General features: G+C 42.8%; 1 protein-coding gene across 2 annotated transcripts in view; it reads right to left on the bottom strand.

Annotated features, from left to right (window-relative positions):
- MMEL1 (membrane metalloendopeptidase like 1) overlaps positions 1-27,227 on the bottom strand; it is an 827,783-nt gene that overhangs the window by 263,251 nt on the left and 537,305 nt on the right. For both annotated transcript variants that reach the window (XM_085609192.1, XM_085609188.1), the window contains exons 4-5: positions 19,081-19,242; positions 14,841-14,921 (exon numbers count right to left, since the gene is read on the bottom strand). In XM_085609192.1, coding sequence (XP_085465318.1) covers positions 14,841-14,921; positions 19,081-19,242 — 243 coding nt within the window. The remainder of the gene's footprint in view (positions 1-14,840; positions 14,922-19,080; positions 19,243-27,227) is intronic.

Here is a 27,227-nt window from a genome sequence, read left to right as displayed (position 1 = left end):
TAAATCAAGAGAAGGCGAGTGAGAAGGGAAAAAAGATATCGGACCCTCCAGCAGCAGCGAAGACAGGAACAACTGCTAGTCTAAAAAGAGACACTCCCGCAGGGAAGAACACCGGCGCGATCAGGAAAGTATTTCCCCCCCCTCTGCCGGAGAAAGTAAAGAAAGGAGATACGCGGAAACCGAGCGTGGTTGCTAAAAATAGCAGTGGAAGTACAGGGGATGTCCGCAACGCGAACAAAGTCAACCCCGGGAAAGGAGACGAAAACAGGAATCGGGACACGGGAATGCGGCAACCTACCATGACAGAGATCCTGTCAGTGAAGATCCTCGAGACACCAGATACCAGATCCCCTCTGTGAAACTGACGACGCTGTCATTCTGGCCTCGGGAAACGTCCTCGAGGACGTAATTGACGGCGAAGGCTCAGAGAGTCTGGCTGCTAGGCAACAAGTGGAGCCAGCGCCGAAAGTGAAACAGAACACTGCAGAAGCGCAGATACATGCGGCAGGCGGATTAAACGCTGGAGGTGAGCAACAAAATGAGACTAAAAGTGGAGGTAAAGGGGAGCCCAGAGGGGGCCTGGCTACTGGTATGAGGAATACGGGAGGCACGACTGCTGACATGCTGGGAGCTCTAATGCTTGTGGAAGAAGAGATGAATGCCTCTAAGAAAATGATCGGCACCTGGGGCAGCAGGGACAGCTTAGCAAATCAGAACTTCTTAGGGGAATCAAACACTGGCAAGCACCCTCAGGGGGGAGGGGACTGTACCTCTCTAGAAGGGGAAGGAGAATTTTATTCGGTAAATGAAGACTCGGGGTCAGTACTTTCATTAGAGTCTAATACAGAGGAGGATGACCAGGATGATCAGGAAGGTACTGAGTCAGGTACCAGTACATCAGGGAAAGAATACACAATGAAGAAAAGACATGCAAATTTAAGGAGACAGAACCCTGATTCAGAGAAACGGCTATTGTGGGATTATTCTGCGACCTCGCAAGTATACCAGGAGGATGATAATCCCGGCAATATTGCTGAGGGGGCGGCAGCTGGCTCTACCCCTCCCCAACGGGATCCCTTTCATACTCTGTTTACCACTCTTAAGCAGATGCAAAGTGAAGCAAGGGCAGAAAGTCGCAGAGCGAGACAGGCATCAAAGAAAATTCAGAGCAGCTTAAGGAAGGTTAATAAACTATATGATGAACTTGTGGATCGTGTAACAGAGGTTGAGGAGCGCACCGGCAAACTTGAAGATGATGTTGGGAGCTGGCAATCATTTAAGACAGAGCAGGAAAAAATGGCTGAGGATATGCGCTGGAAGATGGAGGATTTTGAAAATAGACAGAGGAGGAACAATGTCAGATTGCTGGGTGTGGCGGAGGGGTCAGAAGGACAGGACGTTAGACAATTTGTGATAAATCTCTTGAAGGGAACCTTTCCAGAATCCCAGTGGCAGTGGGAAACAGAAATACAGCCAAGGGCAATATTAGTCTACGTTGGGAACTTCTTGCTCAGGGAGGAGATTATGAGTAAGGCAAGGCAAGATGGCAGAAGGACTTTTGATGGTAACACTTTCTTTGCCAGGCCTGACTTCTGTCATTTTACCGTAGAGAGGAGATGGAAGTTAAGGCAGATGATCGCTCCCTTTCAAGCCTTAGGCTTGGAAGCATATTTACTGTACCCTGCTAGGCTTAAAGTGGTTGTGAGGGGAAAAATCTGGATGTTCACCTCTGAGATTAAAGCCGAGCTTTTCTTGGGGGAAATGAGGAAGCAGAAGGGGGTTAGGAGACATGGGTATCTGCACACATAAAAGTGTCACCTGAACATAGACAAAAGGGCTAGGGATAAAAGGGTAACACAGCATAGTTAAGGCACTTAGCGGGAGAGGGATGCGACTTGCACAACCTAAGGCGGGCACACATAGGTCACTGACCTATTTGCCTGTAAAGGGGAGGGGGGCGGGGAGGGTAGTGCAGGGGGGGAGAGGGAGGGGGTGGATGCAGGGGGGGGAAACAGCAACAATTTTTTTTGTTATACTATAAGATTTGGCACATTGTTACTTATGTAGGAAACACTGGATGTACACAAACTGGTTTGATGATGGTAAATAATGTTCATTTTTGGTTGCATTTACGAATATCAGCGATATGGCGTGCAGGATAGCATCAATTAATGTATGCGGTCTCAATGAGTCGAGTAAGAGGATGAGAGTTGCAGCGTACCTAAAAACTATGCGATTGGACTTGATATGCCTACAAGAGACTCATATAGAATCGAGTAAGACATACCTTTTGGAGCAACTAGGGTTTAAGGTGTTGGCAAGTACTAAACAGGGGACTAGGACTAGAGGGGTAGCAGTCTTGGGTAGGCAAAGGGATGTGGCTGTAGGGAAGAAGAAGGAAGATCAATGGGGTAGATGGGTTATTCTGGAAGTATGCTTTAGGGGTCAGAAAATAACTCTTGTTACAATTTATGGATCTACGGAAGACGATCCAGATGTATTTCAGTTCCTTGATATAGAGCTAGCCCAGTAGCCTGAGCCCATAGTATGCTGTGGAGATTTTAACATTCATGATCTAGAGAGCTCATTTACACGTCCAGATGCGATATACCGGGGTAGAAAGAGGAAAGTATTTAGGGCATTAGCTGCTATGGTCACACACAATGCCCTGGTGGATCCATGGGTAAAGTTACATCCCCATTTAGATGGAAGCACCTTCTTCTCCGCCCCACATAAAGTAATGGTTAGGCTTGATTACTTTTTGATATCTAATTGTCTACTCTCTGGGTCGCAAGTGGAGAAGCTACCTAGGGTGATTTCAGACCACAGTCCGGTGATTCTCACTCTTAAAATTAGCTAAACACCAAGAACACCCTCACAGTGGACCTTCGAGAGAGGCCTGTTAAAGGATCCTGTATATAGGGAGCACATGACAGCCTTGATTAAATGTTTTTGGGATATTAATAGGGGGACAGCAGCTCCAGGAGTGGTTTGGGACACTTTCAAGGCAGGAGCACGGGGAGAAACAATTAGTTTTGTTTTGGGAAGACAAAAGAGAGAAAGAGATAAGAGAGAGCAGGTTGGGCAGAGACTATTAAAAGAGGAAGGAAATTTAAGTAGGGCCATAGCACAAAATCCACCTTTAGAAGAATACCTGCTTAAAATTATAGCTCTAAAAGCTGAAGCGGTGGAAGGGTTGGCTAGGCAAGCTGCAGATAATTTCCTGACAAAGAAGGAAAAGACGTATGAACTTAGTGAGAAGGTGGGGCGAGTGCTGGCAATTAGAACCAGGCAGAGAGCGGCTGCAGCGGGAATAAAAGAAATTAGGGATGCATATGGGAACATGGTTATGGATCCTAATCTAATAAGGGAAGTGTTTAGAAAGTTCTACGCAGATCTGTATACCCCAGAGGACCCAGTGAGCTTACTAGAGGTTGAAAAATACTTGAGAAATATTTCTCCACCGATAATGTCCGAAGAAGATAGGGAGATATTAGATGGACCCCTACAGTTGGAAGAACTTAACGTGGCCCTCGGTAGTTTACCAGCTGGTAAAGCAGCAGGGCCAGACCAAATTCCGGTTGAATTTTACCAAATATTTAAAAATGTGCTTTTGGCAGATATGTTCCTAATAATGCAACAAGCGCAATTAGGGGAATCCAGTCCGGAATCATGGGGAGGGGCTGATATAATTGTAATTTTGAAAAAGGGGAAGCCGCCAGAAGTACCAGGGTCATACAGACCAATCACATTAATGAATTCTGATATTAAAATATACTCTATAATCTTAGCAAAGAGGCTGGCAGGGATCATCGAGCAGCTGGTAACCCCCATACAGCATGGATTTATTCCTGGAAAAGGGACAACGCAGCATGTTAGGACCGTTGTTACTTTGTTCGACTCTGCAGGTATCCTAGGGGATCCTGTCGCAGCACTTTTTTTAGACGCTGAGAAGGCATTCGACAGGGTCTCCTGGGATTACCTTTGGCAGGTCATGAGGTGGTGTGGGATGGGGGAACCTTTTATAAAAGCTATACGGGTACTCTATAGCATCCCAACAGCGAGAATTAGAGTGAATGGAGGGCTGTCAGATACAGTAAAAATTGCTAGGGGGACCAGGCAGGGATGTCCCTCCTCTCCCCTCCTTTTTGCGCTATATCTCGAACCGCTACTGCGACGACTCGAAGCTAATCAAGAGATACCACCAATGAGGGTAAACAGCTGCACGGTGAAGACCTTGGCCTATGCAGACGATGTAGCTATTCTAACCCCGTACCCCACTCTAGCTATAAAGGAGGTTGAGACAGAGGCCCAGGTGTTTGGACAGATATCGGGGTATAGTCTAAACAGATTAAAAACGCAGATTATAAAAAACAGGTATACTATATGTAAGGATGATAGGGTGGTTAATTCAGCAGTGTATTTAGGGGTGTCATTAATGGCGGTCCTGGATAAGATTGTAGAAATGAATTTGACCCCTCTGATCGATAAGGTGAAGAGAGACCTGGAGAGGATGAACAATTTACATCTCTCTCTTATGGGGTGTACTAACGTGATTAAAATGTTGATTTTGCCCAAATTTTTATATTTCTTTCGCTCTATCCCTTTGGTTTTTGAAGTTAAGTGGTTTAATCTGCTAGAGAGAGTACTGAACAGGTTTATCTGGGCGCATGGGAAAACCAGGCGGGCTTACAGGTATATGACTCTCCCAAGAGAAAGAGGGGGATGGGGGGCCCCTGATTTTAGGCTATATCAAATGGCTGCAGCATTACAGTATATGCAGGGGCTAATTGGGGGTGGGGGACTCGACACAGGGGTTACGACCATGTCCACGGAAGTCTACTCTATAGTATTGGGGGCAGAGGCAGAAAATAACTTCTTAAACAGAGTTGAGTTTGGATACCATAAAAGGACCAGATTCAAGACTGTAGTGGCAGCATATAGGATTTGGAATGCCTTCCTAAAAAAAAATGGGACTGGGAAGATATAATAGATATGTCAGGCTTTATAAGAATAAATCCTTCCCTGCAGAAGTATTTGCTGATTCGACAATGGCGAGATGGACTCAAAAAGGGATAGCACAGATTGGAGATTTAATGGATGAGGAGGGGATAGTCCAGTTTGTAGACCTCACCCTCAAGTATGGTATTGAGAGAAAGGACTTCTTTAAATACCTACAGGTAAGGAGTTTTCTTTGTAGTAAGCAGGGTGGTAGCGTAGGGTTTAACAGTAATGAAGTACTGGAGAAAATAAAAATAGGAGGGGACTGTACAATTAGATCCTTCTATGCATGTCTAGCAAAAGGGAAGATAGATGATATGGAAAAAGTTAGTAATAAGTGGGTCGAAAAACTGGGGGTGGAGCCTGGAAGCTTTCAAGAATCCTTGGACATGGGTCGTAATATTTTATGTTCGGGTCCCCTGCAATCGCAGCACTACAAGACTCTATTTTCATTGTATCACACCCCCGCTAGAATAGCTAAGTGGGGAGGCTCCACTGGCACCACCTGCCCCCGATGTAATGCAGGGGACGCAGATATAATTCATATGTTTGCTACCTGCCCCCAGCTGTATACCTTGATTAAAAATGTAGAAGATTTTCTTGGTAATACACTCGGTATACGAACAAAATTGTCACCTATGAGGATCCTGTTCGGGAGAGACAATCAGGACGGACCTGAACACAAGGAATTTATGTTTATGGCCACCGCAGTTTTGAGACTGACAATAGCAAGAGCATGGTTAGATAAGATACCCCCGGGAATGCAAATATGGCTGGCAAATTTATTAGCTAGCTACAACCTTGAGAAAGCAATATATGCACGTAAGGGAAAAAGGGGAAGAAGGCTAGGGTTAAAAATCTGGGAACCAATAGCGAAATGGAAAGAGAGTATGGCATTGCAGGATAATCTTATATAATATGAAATATAGGTTCTATCAAATTCCCTTTTTTTTTTTTTTCCTGTTGCTTAATTTGTGCTTTATGTTATTTTGTATTGTTTAAATCTCAAACCAGACAATGTAAAATTATGGATGTTAAAAAATTGATTGGAAAATGTACAAACGTATGATATGTAATACAATGTGTATATTGAGAAAAAGGGGTAAAACAAAAAAAATAAAAAAAATAAAAACGGAGAGGGAACTCACTGAGGCAGAGGATGTGCTGGCCAGGCTGCAGTATAGCAGACAAGAGCCGGAGCCGCGAAACAAATCATTACTACAGGCACAGCGCCAAGTTGAGGTGGTGTGGAACAGGCTGGACTGCTTTACCAGGCGAGAATACCACCAGGTAATACATAGGGAAGGTGAAAAGTTGGGCAGACTGTTGGCGTGGCTGCTGAGGCGAAAGCGGCCTCCCCCGCTTGTACTGACACTTAGGTGCCCAGATGGAACCACTGTCACTACACAGGCCAGGGTTAACTTCCTGCTACGTGACCATCTGGCTGTGATATATCAGGACGACCCTTGCGTTACTCCAACCGAGGTCTTGGGGTTTCTGAATGATGTGCCCCTTCCCCGCCTTAGTGGGGAACAGGCAACTGATTTAGGCATAGCGATCCAACTTGATGAACTGTAAGAGGTGGCACAGAGTATGGCAGCTGTAAGTCCCCGGGACCCGATGGCCTTCTAGTAGAGTTCTACCAGACATACGCTGACCTTTTACCTCCTCGATTATTGGAGACCTTGAAGAGGCCTAGCATATAGGAGTTTTGCCACAGTCCATGAGAGAGGTGCAGATTGTTATGCTCCCAAAGTCAGGTATGGATGCATGCTACCCTTGGCTCATACAGACCTTTGTCGATGTTGGGGGTCGATGCCAAATTGCTTACCACGTGTTGGCCGCATGTCTGGGCAGAGTGGTAATGCACCTGGTCCATGAGGACCAATGCAGGTTCATGCCGGGAAGAGGGACCCATATGAATATACGTCACCTCTCACATGTACTGCACTCGGTGGCAAATAGTGATACCCGGACGGCAGTCATCGCACAGGATATTGAGAAAGCGTTTGACACCCTGCGGTGGGAGGTCCTGAGGAGAATGGGGATGGGGCTTGAGTCAATATCATGTGTCAGCTTCCTCTATTGCCAACTGAGGGCTCAGGTCCGTAATAGCAGGCTGATGTCGGAAAGACTGTATATAGAGAGAGACACAAGGCAGGTTTATCCATTGTCCCCACTTCTTTTCACTCTGGCGATGGAACCATTGGTGATCTGGCTGCGGCGGGATATGACCCAGTGGGCCATCACTGTCCATGGTTGCACCCATGTAATCTCATTGTATGTGGACGATGCACTTCTCTACATTTACCAAACAGAGGAGGCAGTATCTGCACTCCTTGAAATATTGGCGTCTTTAGGAACAATCGCAGGTCTACATCTTAACCCCCGGAAGTCAGTCATATTTCCTCTGGCAGCCTTGTCACGAGGAACGTAATGGATCTTCCCACTGTAGGGATTGGCTGGGAGTGTGGTAATTTTCAGGAGTCATTGTGGGTCGGAGGGAATCGATCTGGTTCTGGAACAGACTCCCCCTCTCGGTTGTGGGACAATTGGCCCTGGCGAGGATGGTTATGCTCCCTCGTTGTCCTTACAACCTCCAGAACTACTTCTGCTGTACCCTTAAATCCATGTTTGACGCATTGAACAGTCTCCTGGTCTCGCTGGTGTGGGCCGGAGGATGCAGCAGGGTAAAACTAGAGATACTCTAGTTGGATATTGATTCGGGGAGCCTGGGACTCGCGGACTTCAGACTCTATTACGTTGCGGGGCTGCTGCATTGAAGGCATTGCTGGTGGATTGGGGCAACAGGATGAAATTGCCGAGATACCTTATGATGGGCCCCCGGACTCCTGCGGAGTGCCCGTTTGTAATCCGTTAGGTTGCAGAGGATTGGGAGCAGGCTGTTACCCTGGTTATCCGCAGAGCCCGATAAGCTCAATCGCTCCCCCTCCAGTGGCTACAGGGCTTTCCCCTGATCCAGTCAGTCATGGATCTCACAAAATGGTATGAAGGGGGCATGCTCGATAGCTGGAGATATGTACGTGAAGGGGACCTTTTTATCCTTCGACGAGGTGAAGGAGTGGTTCCAAGTGCCGGATGGATATTTCCTACAATATGCAAAATTATCACGCACAGTTTGTGATATATGGACCTCGTTTCCGGAAGAGCCGGAGGAGACATGGACCTTAGCGTTGCTGCTTGACCTGGGTTCCACCACCAGAGGACTGACGTCCTGCATCTATATAGACTTGAAGGAAGATCGCACAGTCAAGGTGTCAAAAATGCAAGACAGATGGATGGCAGACTTACCATCTCCACTCATCCTTGGACATTCGCACAAGTTCATGAGATAACCAGCAACGCAAGATTAAAGCTTAGCCAGTTTTTCTACCTGTATTGTACGCATTTATGCCTCAAAGGTTGCCATGTTTTAATGCGGAGCACTCCTCAGCATGCCCCAGAGTCTGGGTTGGCCCGGCAACATTCATACACATGACCTGGACTTGGAACCACCTACAAATATATTGTCAAGGAGTGCTGAATATACTATGAACAGCTACAGGGGTGTGCTAGAGGCATCAGTTAAGCAATGCTGACTAGGCTTGCTCCCGACCTCTAAGAAATGAATGAGCATGAGATATAAATTTGCTCTTCTGGGCCTTGTCTAAGCACCATATCGCCATACATTGGACCCATGACAGTTTGATCAATAAACATAGTTTAATAGCACATGGCGTTGTCTTCCTTGTGCAAGGATTGTTGCAATTGATTGGATTTTCCTGCAAAATCCTCGTGACGACGTGCCCTTCGTTTAGGCGTACAGCGAGCAAGTGCAGGAACCAACCAAAATATATATATATATATATATGATTTAAAGAAAATAACTTTAAAAGCATAACGTACAGAACCAAAATATTCACCAATGTATTAAACACAATGTTTTTGGAATCCCTATTAATTGTTTTTTTGTTTATTAAGCAACTCCACTACTTTTTTAAATAGAATGTAGACAACACAAATTCTCAACTGGTCACATAATAACTTTGCTCCATATGACGAAATTCCAATTTAAATAAAGGTAAATGGCCTTAATGTGCTTTGACGTCAGCTTCCTTTCAATATCTGCAGGATTGCTTTAAGGGACTGCATCGTTATCTTCGCTTTGTTCCATTAACCACATTTTATACACATTTATGCTCCCCCTAAAATAACATGAAGCACCTTCTTCACAACTAAAATACGTCTGTGTTTCAAGTCTTCCCACGAACGACAAATGCCATACAACGGTGGCTTGGCGAGGCGGGAATACTTCATTTGCTTTCTGATGTGTTTTGGGGTGGATAAATACATACTGTTTTTCGATATGTTCAAAACAAATAAATATACCTGGCTCAATGCACATTGACCTGTTAACTTTATCATCTGCCTCCTTTCAGGGTATGTACACTTTCTTTAGGGGAACACATCGTTTTGTTTTTTATTTAGCTTTGTTCCCTTGATTTGAGTCTCTGTTACAATTTGTCGGAACCTCAGCTCCAGTCCTACAACTGTGGCTTCCAAAGCGGTAAAACTTTGTTTGTTTGCACATTTTACTTTTTGGTAGGAGATACATATTTACTGCTTTTAGAATTCTCGTTCAACACAGAGCGCCATCTTCAAAGCTGGATTTTGTTTGTGTTGCCAATTTATCCATGAAACGCAGATGCCATAAAACTGCATCGTGGCCTATGATAAGCCTATATAATAACTCTTCTGTGTGGGTTGAGTTGGAGCTTTTACTGCCTTTTTGTTGCTTCAACGATCCAAAGTGACGCAGAAGAGGGAAGGTACATGGTTTTATAATATGTACCTTCCTAGTACTTTGCAGTCGCACACACAATGTTATAGTGCTGTTCGTGTACATTGAGGCACTTGTCTTTCTGTCTGTGCATTAAAAAGCCTTGGAATATGTCTGAATGTTTTCTAAGGCAAGCATGTATTCCTGAATCACACTGGAGGACCCAGTGTGTAGTAATTGTATAGCTCTTCAGTCCCTGTGTGCACAAAACCCAGGATAATGTGCTGCACGGCTAAACACTTATAATGTCCCAAAGACGAGACCTATTGCATTGCAAATGCTTGTGAACAACTGATACCCCTTAGTGCATGGAATCAATACATGTGATTTAAAACACATAAAATGACTTTTACGTTTTCTTTTCACATTTTCATGGATCATAAGAGCTAGTTTATTTTTGCTTTTGTATTGTGCCAACATATTCAAGAGGCTTCTTCAAAATAATAACCTAATAAAACAAGACAATCACAAACATCTGAATTCTGTGGAAGACAATCTGCTCACAATTACCACCCTACACTTTATTTAATGAGCCATACATAAATGTGTGGGTTACATCTCTAGGGGACTTCCTCGATTCCACCTGACTTGGTTTACTCAGGTTCCTGAAGTCACTTGTGAACAGAGCATGTCAATTCATTTCCCCCATGCTGACATTAAGCTGCACCCCTAAACAGGCAATGGAGGACCACCACTACCCATCAGCAGCTGTGCATGACTTTTTGAGAAACAAAATATGGCAGACTACACAGAAAACCTATCACATGCTTTTTTCTAGATTGCTTGTATGATTGCAGACCTTCTTTGTGCCAATGATAACAACCACATTAAAACTGTTTACGAGCAGAACATTGGTAGTGCTACGTGGTGGAAACACATTATTGCATTTTACTTTGGGGCAAAAAAGTTCCTGCTATGGAAACCATGTATTGTCTCCTTGAGTAACTTATGAAAGTTGCAGGGACATCTTAAGTATTTTGGGTGCCCTGGCTGGGGCGGCCAGCATGGCTCGGGGGTGGGATGTGGGTGCGGGGGGGGGGTCGCAGGCTGCTTGAAAGAAAAAAAACTTACCTTGGGTCCTGCGACTTCTCTCCTGCTCGCTTGTGTCCAACTCCAGGTTGGAACAGGAAGCAGGCAGGCTCGTATATAGCACATTATATTGCGTGCTTTTACAACGTGTTCGTTTCAACAACTGCGTTGTTAGTACGCGATGTAGTTACATCGCAAGTCGTTACAGCGGCTTGCAGTAGGGGGCGCGCTGAACTTAGGAATAGTATTATTTACTATTCCTACTCAAGTTTGCGCAACAGTAGGGAAGTTGTTGGAATTAATTTCCAATACCTCAGCACCCCCTACAGCAAGTTGTTGTAATGACTTGCGATGTAAATGCATTGAGTACTAACAATGCGATCGTTGTAACAACCGCGTTGTATTAGTACTGCGAAGTAATGACAGTGTTGTAAACGCTGTTTCCTGCCAGGCTCCCACCCCTAAGCCAATTACAATGCTGCAATGCAGCGTTGTGATTGGTGTGAGCGCCGTGACAAGCCAGACACTGGAGGGGTCGGCATGTTCTCCATGAAGGCTGTAATGCAGCCTGCATGGAGACCAGGGAAGTGTGCATGCCTGTTTTGGGAGGCCTGAGAGGGCACCCAAACATTCACTGTGCACAGGAGTGTTCTCCCTTGCAGCTCCGCCCCAACCCCTCATGCACTGCTGCAGCAGGAGGAAAAAAATAAAATGATAATATTATTCTGTATTAACATTTTATTTTTCCCTTTCTTTGCTGCTTCTGGCAGTGGGGCAATGCTCCTCCGCCTTAGTGGAGGAGCCACCAATGAGCGCCTGGTCTAAACATATTTTTGGGGCCCGTTATCGGAACACGTTTGAATTTACTATCCAATCCAGCTCTTTCATGTCCTCTTTAGCTAGGTCACTGACAGTGCACAGGCACACTCGTCCAAATTATAAATATGTTTACACCTAATATTCAGGGATGGGAACGTGTGTTTTCAATTTTGTGTATCCTCAGTTCACCTATATTACTAAAAATAATCTTTGTGACATCCTCCCATTTCTCATATATGAGGTCCTGTTTTAATCTAAAAGAAACTTTTTTTATGGATGTTGCATGAAACATAAACACAACATTTCTCTGCAAAATGTCTGTCATAGTCTCTAACACATCACCCACATTCAAAATAAATGAAAGGAAAACAGTATGTAAAACAATCAGAATGATTTAAGGTCATCAAGTCACGACTCTCTGCAGAACAGAGGTGGCTCTAGCAGGGGCCCCTCTGAAAGACTGCCCATCCCATGCCTTAAAACTTCTTAGGAAAGTTGTGTTGCTGCTGGCGGTCAAACTGGATTCCTGCGACATTGTCTTAGTCCTCACCATGGTATCATCGCGCCTGGATCATTGTGCAAATACTCTTACTGGGTCCCTGAGGAACTTGTCCCAATAACTGCATACAAAAAAAGCAACCATAATCACCTGTGGCTTACGGTGCAAAGATTACTCGACCCAGCCTTCAGTTCACCACATTGACCATCTAATAAGGAGGCATAAAGCCCCGCAAGGCTTTTCCACCTTTGAGGCAGTGAGGGGGATATGTACAATAAAGTGGAGGAGAGAGGCGTTAGCCTTCCCGGCTTAATGCCTCTCTCCTCCACTTCTGAAACGCAAGGCTGCACCATATTTACAAGAATGTGGTGCAGCCTTGCGTTTCTCCCTGCGATGGTGCTAAGTTTAGCAACTTAGCACCAACGCAGGCACCCTTGCACCAGAGTGCAAGGGTGTATGCGTGCAGGGGAGGATTGTTTATGTGTAGGAAGGAGTCCCTTCCTGCACATATGCAATCCTAGAAATGCCATTTTGTCACTTTCATGTGTGCTGCTTCATGCAGCACACATGAAAGTGTCAAAAGGGTATTTTTTAAAAAGTTTGTTTATGTACAGGAAGGGACACCTTCCTGTACATAAACAAACAATGGCCCTATCGCCACCACAACGTCAATATTGGTGACGTTGTGGTGGCGATAGGGGCTTGCACATATGCCCCTGAGATCGCTTTATATGACACGTATTCCAAGGCTGGCGAATTCCAAGTACTATCCTCAGGAGCCTCACATGACCCAGGGCCTCCCCATAAGTGGTGTGCTGCTGCTTCACTGGTACAAGTGGCCCTTGGCACTTTAGGCTTACGCACTGCAGTGCCCAGGGATACCCGTCAATTAGGGCCTCACTGACCGTTCCCCACTCTGTGATAAGAAGATGGGAGAGGATGAGGGAAAAAAAGGAAGACACTGATAGCTTAGAACCTATGCATAATTGTGCAGGATTCCTGCATTCAGGTTACTGCTTCAGAGGTAGGTGGGAAGAAGCTCTATTGCTGCCCCACGAGTTTACCGGGCACCAGTTGCTGAAGAGGGCCATTATGGGCAACTGAAGCTCAGTGGAAAAAAAATCTGACATTTTTTTTAATGTGTGCACATATGTGTGTGTATGCGTGAGAGTGTGTGAGCATGACTATGCATGAGTATGTCTGTGTGTGCATATGAGAAGGATTGACAGAGGAGTCAGTGAGAATATCTGACACTTTAAATGTGAGTTAGAATGCATGAATGTCAGTGAGTGAGAATAAAGGAGACTATGTTAGAATGCGAGAGTGAGAGTTAGTAAGAGTAAGTGTGAGTGTGACTGAGAGTGATGGAGTAAATTTAAATGAGAATAAATGAGACAGTGTGTGAGAATGTGTGTGAGTGAGAGGAGGAGGAGTGAATGAATTAGTGAAAGTCAGTGGAACAATGAGTGAGAATCAGCAAATGACAATAGAGTGAGAATTAGAGTGTGAGACTGTAATAGTGAGTGAAAGTAAGAGTTCGTGAGAATGATAGAGCGAGTGAAAATGAGTGTAAGCTGCTTGAGAGAGTGTGAATGCGAAAGAATAAGGGAGCATCAGTGAGTAAATGAGAATTATTGTGTGATTGAGTCTAAGAGTGAGTGAATATAAGTGAACGTGAGTGAATGAGAGTGTGTGTGCACTCCACTTCTGAATCTGTCACTGGCCCTGGAATACTGGAGGTAATTCTTGGAATAAGGGGCAGCAGGGTTCAATTCTGGCATTGTCACATTAGATATAATTCTTGACTTTGGGGACATTTGTGGAAAAATACTGGTGCCGGCATAATGGATGTTATTCTTCGCATAAGAGGAAACCATGGCAAAATGCTGGCATATTGGAGGTAATTCTTAGCTTAAAGGGCACCTGTGGCAAAATATTGGTACAAGTGCATTGGGGTGACTTCTTGATAAATAAATGGAGCATTCTGTGGCAAAATGATGAAACTGGAATATTAGATGAAATTCTTGGAACAAAGGGCCATCATGGCAAAATGCTGGTGCTGGCATACTGAACATAATTCGTAGTATATCGGGCACCTATGTCGAAATGCTGCTACTGACACACTGCAATTAGTTCCTGGCATGTGGAACACCCATAGCAAAATGCTGGTGCTGACATACTTGAGATAATGCTTGGTCGTAGGGAGGATAACCATGGCTTGGAGGAGGGGAAGGCAGGAATCCATGACAAAATGCTGACCTTGAGCACATTTTTGACGGATGGTACCCATGGTGTATGGATTAAGTTAATGACAAAATGTTAACACTTAAATATCTTATGTAATTCTTGAAATAAGGGGTACCCAAAACATGTGGGACATCCATGAGAAAATGCTGGCTCAGGCACAGTAGGAGTAAGTTTTGGCATATGGTCGACACCTGTACATCATGAAGGCACTACAATATTTTATGAATGCCCTCTCCAAGTCTATGGTACCAGAGCAAATTTATGTGAAAACTGTTCTTAAAAACGCTATCTGCTAAATATTTTCAAAATGTTCCCAATATTTGAATGCTCGCATTACACCTGACCACTTTAAAAAATCAACCGCCGCTGCAGGAAATCAAGAGGAAACAGTGTGCAAGGACTTACTTTCATTCATGCAAGATCTATAAAGTGTTTTAGCTTTCTTGAAGGCATCTCGGTCCTCGTGGTCTGGCATCTCAAGCACACCTAGGGAGAAAATGCCAAAAACAAAAAAACAAGCAAATAAGAGGTGCCTTGTTTGAGATCATCAAGGACCTTTTGAACAACTTTAAAGAGTATGCAGTATTGAAAGTGTTCACAAAATGATTAGCCATTGATGGCCACATCGATCACACAGAAACAAGGCAATGAAAATTAAGGAAAAGTAATGTTGGAGACCGTGCTCAATCTGTGTCACAAGAACTCAGAGGTAAATTGACATCTTGGACTGCCTGGCTAATCTAACATTGCAGTCACATGCTGTGGTTTTATATTTCTCTCCTACACAAGTCACTAAAAAGTCACAAAAAAGTGGACTAAATACGTTAGTCATAACTCTAATATCTTACAACTCTTTGGCTTTTCACATTCATCGCTTCAGTGTAAAAGCCAACCATTTAATTTTATAGAAAATGGTTCCTAAAATGTTATCCTTTATTTTAGACAGAATTAGATTTTAATTAATTAGCAAGAGCATTCACTATCAATAGCTGATTCAAAAAATGAAATAAATGATTTGTGTGCAACAGAAGTTGCTTCTCCAATGTTACCCAGAACTTTGAGAAAGTTTTGTTATGTGAATGTAGTCTTATGAAGTTCCTGATTATTGGGCCTGTGTACTCACGTACACCTTTCAGTCTCTAGTGTTAGTTGCCCCTTCCTGCACAAAAACAGTCCTGACTGCAATGTTGGCACCATTGCACTATGATGCAAGGGTGTCTGCATTATATGGCACCAGGTAGCTAAAAGTGCACCAGCGCAAAAAGAGAGCAGGAATCTATCAAGATATGGTGTATTCCTGCGTACTCCCTTTTACGCACCATAGCAAGTTGTCTTTCTGCATTGCATGAATAAATGATAAATATGACCCAGAGTTTGTTGGAAATTTTGCTTCTGAACGTATACCTTTCTTAGGTTTCCTCTGGTTGCTCCTTGCTATTATGCTTCAATGTCTCATACATTTCTCGTGCCATATATTGGGGCCTATTTACAAACTGTGTTCTGTAGTACGTTTAGTAGTACAAAATCCTACTCATAAACCTACAAGTGTAAATCTCCTCCTCCATCTCCCCTATCTTTTCTATGGGAAGATCTGAACACATGTAAGCTAACTACATAGTAGTAAATGTTGGAGGGGCAAAAGAAGGGGCTTCAAAAAGGGGTAAACTTACTGCTAAATGCAAGGGGTTTAGGAAGGAGTATGGAGGGGTTTAAGGATACGGAGGGGTTTAGACAGGGACATGCACTCACCCACTAAAGAATAAGTCCATTGCTATTTCAAATTACACTTTTTAAAGTTACTACAGAGAACCCAAAAAAGGACTCAAAACAGTAGCGAATTACCCTGGCTTAAGGCTGGGGTAAGTCTAACACCACACATGGCCAACTGCTGGTACTGTAACACTCTCCATCAAAAATAATGGAGGTAGAGACTTAAAATAAAACCCTATACTAAATAATGTTACATTTATTTAAATTATTGAAGATTGCTAAAAATATAAATAAATATAATCTAATGTTAAACAATCATTTAAAAATAGTAAATATGAATTATTTAATTGTGACATGTTTAAATCTATTTTTGTTAATTAAAATCTATTGTAACCGTATTTGTATTAACATTTTGTAAAGTACAAATTAAATTACTTTTGTTTAATTATGTACATCACTTTTCTAATAATAATTAGTATATAATAATAACGTAATTTAGGTGGGAATTATTTTTATATTTAGATTTGATAACATTATTTTCTAAAATGTAATATATATAAATTAATTAAAGATTCAATTAAAATGAAGTTAATAATGCTGTAGCATTTGTTTTCATTATATACAATTAATTCATATTATTATTTAACATAAAAATACTTCTCCAGTTGAAAACCCTGTGATTAGACACTTTTATTTACTTTTTGCACATTGGATATGTGTTGTACAGTGCAGCACACATACATACAGTGAAATGTTTGGAGAACTAATGCATTTCTCCTGCTTAATGGCTGCCTTTATCATGACTTTGTATATTTTTCCATTACTTGTCATGAGTTTTCAGTTATGCAGAGTTTTGATTAATTAAATCTACTTCCGGATGTTTAGGATTCCCAAAAAAGCGTTCTTAGTTTAACTTTGAGCAGATTACAAATATGCAAAAACTATGCTACCTTGGAATTAGAATATTTTTATACAAATTAACATGCGTGGAAGTGAGTGAATCTCTTTCCCAAACACTCTCCATCAGATATGTCTGAAAAGTCCAGTTGTAACTTAAGTCTGCAGATTGTTTTGTAAATACGACAACAGATGCAGCTGAATGGTCCATTGAAAAATATTAGAATGTAATTTGCCGAACCATACCCCTGACACACCTTTTAGGTAGCCCAAAGTGGCACTAAAGAGAAAATGTAAGAGTGCATATGATGTGCACAAGTAGATTATGCATTAACATAGCAGATATATGCCAGACTTTGAAATCTTGTAACTAAAGTGCTCCCCAATAATAGACTGATAAGCAAAGACATAAATCAGGTCCTCTATGTTTTAATTATGTTACAAGGCTTGGAAGCCCCATATTACCAGGAAACCTAACTATGACTAACTTGCATAAAATACCAATTTTACTCATTTTATTTCACTAACTCCCGAAAAGCTTATGTACCTATATAGATTTTATTGTGGGATACCAACCGTCATCATGTAAATCACAATCATTTCCTCAAATAAAAAATGTACCAATATACATAAATCATATATATTTACTGATTTGGTAAACTCATTCAAATGAAATATTCCACGTTCTATGCACCATATGGACGCCACACTTCCCAAGACTAAGGTCTCACTTTTCTGCATGAAATTTTACAATAGAACTTCACTCACAATCTACCCTATATGAGACACTGACACAAATAATTTTCACTGCAACCGTCAAATTCATGGCATATATTTTATGCTTTGTAAGATTTTTTACGTGAAACATAAACATGAACCAATATTAATATAGCCCCGCTTGTTCACATGGTTATCCAGGGATAATCATTTAAATATGTTTTTTCCAATTTTATAAATACGAATTTGCAATTTATTTTTGTAAATATATTGGGCAAACTGACGCCCTAGATGAATCTGACTCTTCCAGCATAAAATCTACCCAAGAGAAACAACTATATTGATGGTTATAGCAAGTATTTGTAAATGCATAAAACCATATGGCCTATAATGTTAATGAAGTGTGAGGAAAACCAATGGCTGCTACAGTTTTAATTTTCAATGGTTGTGTTTTTTTTTTTTTAAAGGAACTTTCAAGCCCCAACTTACCCCATAATTCCCATCCTGCCTCCCCTTACCCTATTTACTCTATCATTCGCACTTCCTTCCCATGTATTCATTAACCACTGAATCCCAACTCTTGGCAGAGATTTTAAGTTAAAGCAATACTCTTCATACTACCCTTTTTTCTTGAATAGTAACTCTCGACCGTTTCCTTTGTCTGACCACCGATGATTTTCCCAGAGTGCTAAAGAGAATTTAGAAGTAATTTATCCAGGAAATATTATTGTTGTGTAACAAGTTAAAGGCTGTACTCCATTCCATGAACTGCCTTTTTCCTTTGAAGCAGGAAATCACACGAGAGCAGGACAAGTTACATGGTATTCCAATACATTACTGCAGCAAATATGGACAGTTAGATGCTGAGTTTTCCTTCCTCTATAAAGAAACTTCAAACTGTTTTACCCTTACAGAGAGAAAGAAGCTACACCTATTGCTTCACCAATTTCACAGGAATGAGGACATTGACATTGCATCTTCTGCCTTCTTAATGTCATTCCAGTGAATGCACCCCAACTCAGAGGTCAGTTACTAAAACCTTTCATTGGTGAAGTACAGTTTTGTACATACTTAATTATATGCATTATGATCTGCCCCTGCAAATGTTACCTTCACACTTGTCTATTGATGCAAATTATTCATCCTAGATCCAGATCTTGTTAAAGCTTATTGGTGCATGACTTGGCTGGTAACATACACAGAAAACTGCAACAATGCATCTGACCTAAGTGGCACTCCCCAAAACAATACTTGAGTGGCACTCCTCTAACAAACTTGCAGCTGTATCCTCTTGTAGTAGTTATGGTTAAGCCTTTCTCACCTTTTAGGACAATCTCCAGCTCATCCCTCAAAATGTCGAAGATGCTGTAACGGGAACTGGTTTCCGGAATGACGTGTCGGTTCAGCCAGCCCCCGCAGGCATACTGGTAAAACTCTTTGCAGGGCTCAGCTGTGGGGTCCATGTTCTGAATTATTCTGGAAGCTAGGAGCACAAAATCGATGTTTGATTTGTAAGGCATGTTAACATTTAAACAAGCAACCTTGTACAACAGGGGCAATAGATTCTACTGATGGATCACTAGAGCTGTGACAGTCGCAAACATTAGATGCCGTCTTTGTACAATTAAATCTGCAGAGATTATTCTGATTTCAAAGTAGTCTGGTGATGTAGGAACATGATGATTCAGTTAAACTGGGGAAATGGGGCGGGAGATAAAGAGATGCAAAGAGATGGCGATTGCCACCATTTCCTTTACATAAAGCTGGCATGGGTGGCCCTTTAACACAATCATATCTCTCCTTTCTGGAGGCAGTCATATTAATAACCTGAGTCTGTGCAAGTGACCGAGAAATATATATGTATAGAGATTGTATCTGCATTCCTGTTGGGTTTCCACATCATAACCCATAAAACCTTTCTATGAATTTGTGGCTGGTTGTAGTGGCATCAGATTACCAAAAGCATACAAGTTCAGCAGCATCGACAGGCAGTTGCCTGGTATACAGGCCTGGAGGAGAACCAGGCAGGCTTTAAAGCCCGCCAGTTAGTGGTACATGCCAGAATAAATTTAAGGAAAACAAGCATTATGAAAGACAACCAGTCTTGCTCTGCTAATGCTTGTTTGATTCTGGTCTTGCAAATACTTCTAGAATTGTAGTGCAACCACTGGCAAGGCCAAGAAAGGCAGGCAACCATCATGTAACAGCATGTGTTGTACCATCATACAAACATCAGCAAGAAATAATCTTGTGATTTGTGGTAGATTGGTAAGTGGCTTTTAGTGTTTCAGGATCCGGACTACTCCAGATTTGCAGATGAATCCTGAAGAACAACCAACACCAACTTGAAGCCAGTGGGACTTTATGCTTATAAAATTAATTATGTCCTGTATCTATCTAAAAAAGCATCCAAGTCCTTAAAACACAGACTCCTCAAATCTCATCTAGAAACCCTGGTTTCCAACCCCTACTTTTGGGCAAATAAAGGAGCTATATTAAGTGACCTTATTGTTCAAACAAATAGACAAGCACAATGGAGGAAAGGTCTCAAACTGTTGGTAGCCCCTTCATCGGCATGCAGAGCAGCAGCCACCATCACCATCTACAACAATGGCATTATCCTCATCCAATCTTCAGATCACCACCTTAAACTATTCGAGGAATGTTCCCCCTCATCAAAATAAATGCATCAAATTCTGATTCCTCTGCTATTCTAGTCCATACTAATGCTGTAGGCATCACTAACTCACCTCCATCATCCTGTGGGTTGGATACCCCGCCCACCACACTAGATTACACTCTTATCCCACATCCAGAACTATTATATCAGAGTTACACAGCCAAGTTACCCCGACTATACTTTTGACCCACCCACCTGCCTCAACCAAGTGCTGATCTCCCATGACATACCATTGGCACTTACTTTCTCCTGTCTTTTGAGCTCTCCCCCTCCTAACGTCGATCTTACATCTACACCCAATCCACCCTCCCATATGTCTTCTCCACATTACATCAGCACCCTAACTCCACTGCCCTTGCCTCCTGATCCCACTGCTTAAAGACCTGAAAACCCACACCCATACCTTATTAGAAACCAGACTGGACGAGATTGCAAAAAATCTTGCAAGATCTCAAAGCGGACTTACATAGACTCATTTACTTCACAATAGAGACAACTTTCACTATCCTACTAGGAACAATAGGATGAATACTTCAACCACTCCGCCTTATCTCCAACACATCTCCCTTCTAACCTAACCTTTCCTTCCATGGCACCCAGTTGGAGAATTAGATCCTATCCCAATGCACCCACACGACCGATTAGACGGAAAGTCCCTCTATCGGACAAAGATATCCAAACCCTCCTCTTGTCACATAACTCTCCTCACCCTGACAACAATGATAATCAGGGAATAATCTATGCCAGCCCGGCGAACCCTCATAGAGCTCCTAGGCTCAACTATAGAGCGATCAACACAACCTCAGGTGAGTTGTCCTCACAAAGTCTACCCCAGCACAATACAAACCCCCATTTGAAATGCATGCTAATCAACTGCAGCTCAGCTTCAAAACATGTTGGGGATATTGCTGAACCGATGCTCACACATGCTCTTGACCTTCTAATTCTTACCAAAACCTGGCTAAATGACTCCTCTGCTCCTATCACTAACATATTTGCCCCCCCTAACCATGGCAATACCAGCTTGGATATATAACCAGTAGGCCAGGTGGTGACATTGCATACACAGCATCAACATGACTTAACGGCGGCGTTTGACACCATTTCCCACTCCATCCATATCAGTAGATTGATGGATATTGGCGTCACCGACACTGTTTTAGCCTGGATTAAGTCTTTCCTCACCGATCGCTCACAAACTGTCACCCTAGGCCCCTTCCACTCGAAAGAGAAGATGGTCTCGTCTGGTGTACCACAGGGGTCCATCCTGAGCCCCCTCCTTTTCAATATTTATCTCATCCCACTCCTATCCCTGATCGATTCCTTCGGTATACCAGTCACCTCGTACGCCGATGACACACAACTCAGCGTGCCTCTAGAGGACAATTCCACTGATGCCGAGCTCAACCTTAAACTCTGTTTAACTGAAGTCTTCCGCTGGATGGATCGCAACCATTTAAAATGCAATTCCAGCAAAACTGAGATCCTTCCAATTGGAAAAAACGCGTCCTTCTGCCCAGCCCTCTGGTGGCCAGATGATTCAGCTGCTCCCCCACAGACTGTTACATCCGCCAGAAATCTTGGCGTTATCTTTGACTCTCTCCTTTGACATACATGCTAGAACGGTAGCTGGCAAATGCTTTGGAACAATCAAATCACTCAGAAAATTCTTCAACTTCCTTCCTACCGATGCCAGGAAAACTGTGACAGTAGCGCTTATAATTTCCCGCCTAGACTATTGCAACGGCCTTCTTGCAGGGGCAAAAAAGAACACGCTATCAAAACTTCAAAGTGCTTCGTGCAAATCGTGCTTCACTCCGCCGCACGATTGGTACTCAGGCTACCTCGCAGATCCTCTATCTCTGCTGCCCTCCGTTCGCTACACTGGCTACCTCTCCATAAGAGAATTCTCTTCAAAATACTGATCATTGCCTTCCGTGCCTTCAACAAAACCGTCCCTAAGTACCTCTCCAGACGCTTTCCCCACTACACCCCCAGCCGTTCCCTCCGCTCGTCTCTTGACAATCTCATCCTCCCTGCCAAATATAACCTAAAGACTAAGGGCGGCAAAACCCTAAGCTCTCTGGCCACTAAAGCATGGAACAGCTTGCCCAAAACTCTCCGACATCAGACGCTTGAAAAATCCTTCAGAAAGCTCTTAAAGACCTGGATCTTCAACCTCTCCGATGATTACGCCAAATCGGCCATCTAAACCCCCCTTCAACCTCAGGATTGATTAGTCAGGATCTTCAGCGCCAAGATGCTCCCTCCGGAGCGAACGTCGCGCTCTACAAATAACCCCTCAAATATCAAGTATCAAATGTCAGTTAAACACGCACAAACCCCCGTTCTATCCACCTGTGAATACCTATGCCTCGATATCACATGCAACAATTTATTTCCAAACAATTTGCGGGTATGCTCCATGATCTGCACATCCATTTAAATCCTTGTTCAGTTTGTCTCAACCATGTCTTTTAGAATCACAATATTTTAGGGTGCTCTCAAGGTGTCAAAATACCCACCCACCAGGGTATAAATCAACTAGGATGGAAAAACAGCCTAGATTCCCTAGAACAATAGCTAACCACAAACACCAAGGCACACCAATTGAGTGTTACTATCATCCACTGTCCATATGCAATGCTGAAACCCGTCACAAACAAATGTCCTTTGAGTGAATTTCCACAACAGACGTTGGATCAAATTCTTTGCTTGTTTTATTCCATTTCTTTCGTTAATCCGATAAAAGATGCTGCCAGTTACGAGCAGCCCGAATCGTCACAGAAACAAAGAGAGGACTTATCAAGGTCCACAATCTGTCAATAGAGAAAATTCTTCTACCACATATCAGGACGGAATTATCATACTTTGATACAAAAGTAGACATGACTACTAATCGGGCTGATATTCCACATCTTTTATCGGATTAACGACGAACGACCACATGCAGTTGGATGTTTACATAATATTGAATGCAGTGTTTTAAATCAAAAGCCTTGAGAAAGCCCAGGGGGGCGGAATGTACGTCGGCTGCTGCTATTTTCTATTAAGAAATGGAATAAAACAAGCAAAGGATATCATCCAACGTCTGTTGTGGAAATTCATTCAAAGGACATTTGTTTGTGATGGGTTTCACCATTGAATATGGACAGTGGATTATCGTAGCACTCAATTGGTGTGCCTTGGTGTTTGTGGTTGGATCACATGCAACAACCGACCTCCAGGAAAACTACACACGATCTACCACCCTCCAGGAGAAATAATTTTTTTCATAGAACAAAAATCATGGAAACCATTGCAACTAACACTGGTCAGCAATGTGCTAAAACTTTCCTTGGTAATCAAAACCTCCACTAGAATGATCTGAATGATCCCGCAGTTAAGAGCTTCAAACCCTTCTTTGCTGACCCAATTTTGTGACAGGCCAACACATAACAAAGGGTCGGCTTTAGATGTTATCGTTGTGAAGTCCAGTTCAATCAACTGGAATCTATCCTCCCCTGTGATTGGACCGACCACCACCGCATCGCATTCCTCATCACGGATGCTGTGATAACCAGCGCAGCTCAACTAACAAAACCCAGACGCCGGAAAAGAAGCATGTACCACATCAACCGTAATGAACTGACCTCTCTCAGCCACAACATTCTGCCTCCTCCCGGTGAGAGGTCAGATGTCCATGAACCTGCGAATCATTTCACTTGCTCCTTGGAGACTGTTCTTAACTCAATGTTTCCATTCCAACTAAAAAGAGTTTCCACAAAAGACTCCAAACCTTTGTATAATTGTAGGCTCTATACAGAAAGATGTAACTTCTGGCTAGCTGAACATCAGTGGAGATCAGCTCCATTCCTTTAACACCTCAAGCATTTGAGATCATTGAGGAACAGAGACTACAAAAGCATCGGAAATTCAAAACAAATGTCTTCAGGAACCAGCTGGATCAAGCCAGTAACCGTCCCTAAAACATTCTTGAGCTCATAAAAATCAAACTATGCACCCAATCTGTCCCTTGCTCTATCGAGTTCACTACCAAACTGCAAGGAATTTGTCTCCTTCCTTCTTCAGAAGACAGAAAGCATAAGAAATTATCTGCAGATGGCCTTGGAACAACGTCTTCTCCCACCTGAAACCATCCTCTCCGCCTCCCGGACTACTGTTCCCTCGTGTCCCACTGGGCACTTCTCCAAAAACAACACCTCATGGATCTTTTTCAAAACTTTGAGAAAAGTGCCATTCACAAGATTCTAACATCGCTGAAACCCTCAGACCATTTTCAAGACCCTCTACCTTCCAATTTCTTCAAGGAGATGATACCCTCGGTACTTCCACTTTGGATCAAGTTTGTTAATGCTTTCCTCCTTCAAGGCACTATCCCTGTCTGCCAAAAGTCCAGTCAGTTTTTCCCTCTTTTAAAAAAACAAAACTACTTCCGACCTATCTCCAATATTCGTACCCTTGAGAAGCTCCTTGAAAAATGTGTTTGCATCCAACTCTGAACCACATCGATCAATTCCGACTAATAGACCAATTTGAATCTAGCTTTCGTCCAGGCCCCAGCAGCGAATCGGCTATGACACACATAGCGGACGATGCACTAAAAATGCTGGATCAGAACCAATCCTGCCTTTTAATCCTCCTTGACCTATTGTCGGAATTTGATGCGGTTAAGCATGACAGCCTACTATGCCTTCTGGAACACCATCTGGGGCTAACAGGAACAGTCCTTAACTGGTTCACCTCCTATCTTCAAAACAGGACTTAAAGAGTCAAGGTTAATCACTCCCTATTGCAGACCACTCCAGTCACTTTAGGTGTCCAACAGGGCTCCTAGCTTACGCCCACTCTCTTCAACCTGTTCATGGAGCCTCTAATGGAAATTCTGAGCTCATCCAACATTCACTTCCACATGTACACTGACGATACCCAACTATACATAAAAGTCTTCACCCCAGAAGACATCAGTACCCTCAATACAACTCTACAGAAAACTCAAAAATGGCTAGCATCTAATCACCTCTAACAAAATTCTCATAAAACTGAAGTCCTCTTAATTCCCCCACCCAACCGTTGACCTGTCGTTGAATAATGGTTGAAACATCTAACAGCCCTCAATTGCATTCCACAGGTAATTGACTCAGCGAGATCACTGGGATTAATTCTCGACAAGAACCTCAACATGCAGAGGCACATCAGTGCTGCCACAAAAGGAGTAAATCACCAAATGAACATTCTAGGAAAATTAAAACCCTTCCTCCCCTCCAACGACTTAAAGCATGCAGTGCAAGCCCTAATGATTCCCAGGTTGGGCTATGGAAGTGCAACACTCTCTGGACTGCCCATATCCAAACCGTCTCCCCTAAGGGCCTTGCTCAGTGCTGCTGCAAGACTCATCACCGGCTCAAAAAGAAACAACCACATCACCCCGTTCTGAAATCCCTAAACTGGCTCCCATATGAAGCAAGAATCCAACTGAAAATTGCCTGCATGTCACATAAAGCCCGCCACTTCAAAACAACTAGGTATCTCGCACAGAAGCTCAAACTTACTGGTGGCTCCAGATCATCCAGAAGCTCCAACACCTTTCTTCTGAAACCACAGAGATTCTACAGGAAGAAAACTTACAGCCAACCTTCCTCTGGGATTTCCCCAAAAATGTGGAACACCTTGTCTACCTGAAGTCAGAATTAATCCCTCAACTGTATCCTTCAAGAAATAAGTCAAAGTACTCCTTAAGACCATATTACTTCCCTAGAAACTAAGATACCCTTCTTTCCTCAGTCACACTCATGACTACTTCTCACTGGCGACTTCAGTGTTTTTGGCTTATCAGTCCTGAATTTACCCTCCCTTTTCTCGACACTGCCTGATCCTATAGTTTTCTTGCCTACGATGCTTTGTTTTTTATTGGTTTATCTCCTCTGCTCTCTGAACCTTGTAAGGCATAATTTCCCTTTTATGGGTGCTACCATTATCCTGTATTTTTCTTCTTCGAAAATTATATCATTGTTATTATTTTGCTGCACTCTGTAAATTTGTAAAACGCTCTGATACCGGCAAAGGGTATGCTCATGCTATAAAATATCTAAATAAATAAATAAGGCTTGTAAACCCAACATACTTTGAGAAATTTAAAAAGTGAGGGCAAGACGGACACTGCATCCAATTTTCCCAATGCATTCTGGTAGATGAAGTTTTCAATAGTGTTCATACTCCCAATAAATCAAGTGTTTGCTACTCATTTTTGATACAGCAAGTGCTGAATATCCTTGGACACACTTTTTAACTTTTAATTAAAGATTTGGTTACAATGCTGTCTGTGACAGCTTCTGCTCTTTGTAGCGAGACTGTGAAAACTTGCTCATGAAAAATTGAGAGAGTTCTAAAGGGAAGTGGGTTTGAATGCCAGTTGAGATAAAAACTTGTCAAGAAAGACTGCAGGCCAAGCTTTATCGAATGAGTTGGTACCAGTTAAATTCACTACTGAAGTGAAGAGACATGGGGCAACCTGCCCTGGATTAAGGACCATACAGTTTTGCGTAACAATGTTGCATATACAATACCTTGCCCAGAAATTGAATGTTTTATACTGTTGACAGAATAGTTAGCAACTGAGATATGAATGATGATTAACTGCATACGACATCCCATTAGCGCAGCCCAATGTCTTCCCCTAAAAACATTTGCGCAAGAAAAACGCTATGGGCCTGATTTAGAGTTTGCGGGATGGGTTACTCTGACATAAACGGGACGGATTTCCCATCTGCCTTTTTGCCAGTTAATTA

This window comes from Triturus cristatus, chromosome 1_2 (genome assembly GCF_964204655.1).
Source record: "Triturus cristatus chromosome 1_2, aTriCri1.1, whole genome shotgun sequence".
Lineage (NCBI taxonomy): Eukaryota > Metazoa > Chordata > Amphibia > Caudata > Salamandridae > Triturus > Triturus cristatus.
Note: the sequence above shows the minus strand (reverse complement) of the source record. Positions and strands in the feature narration are given on the sequence as shown.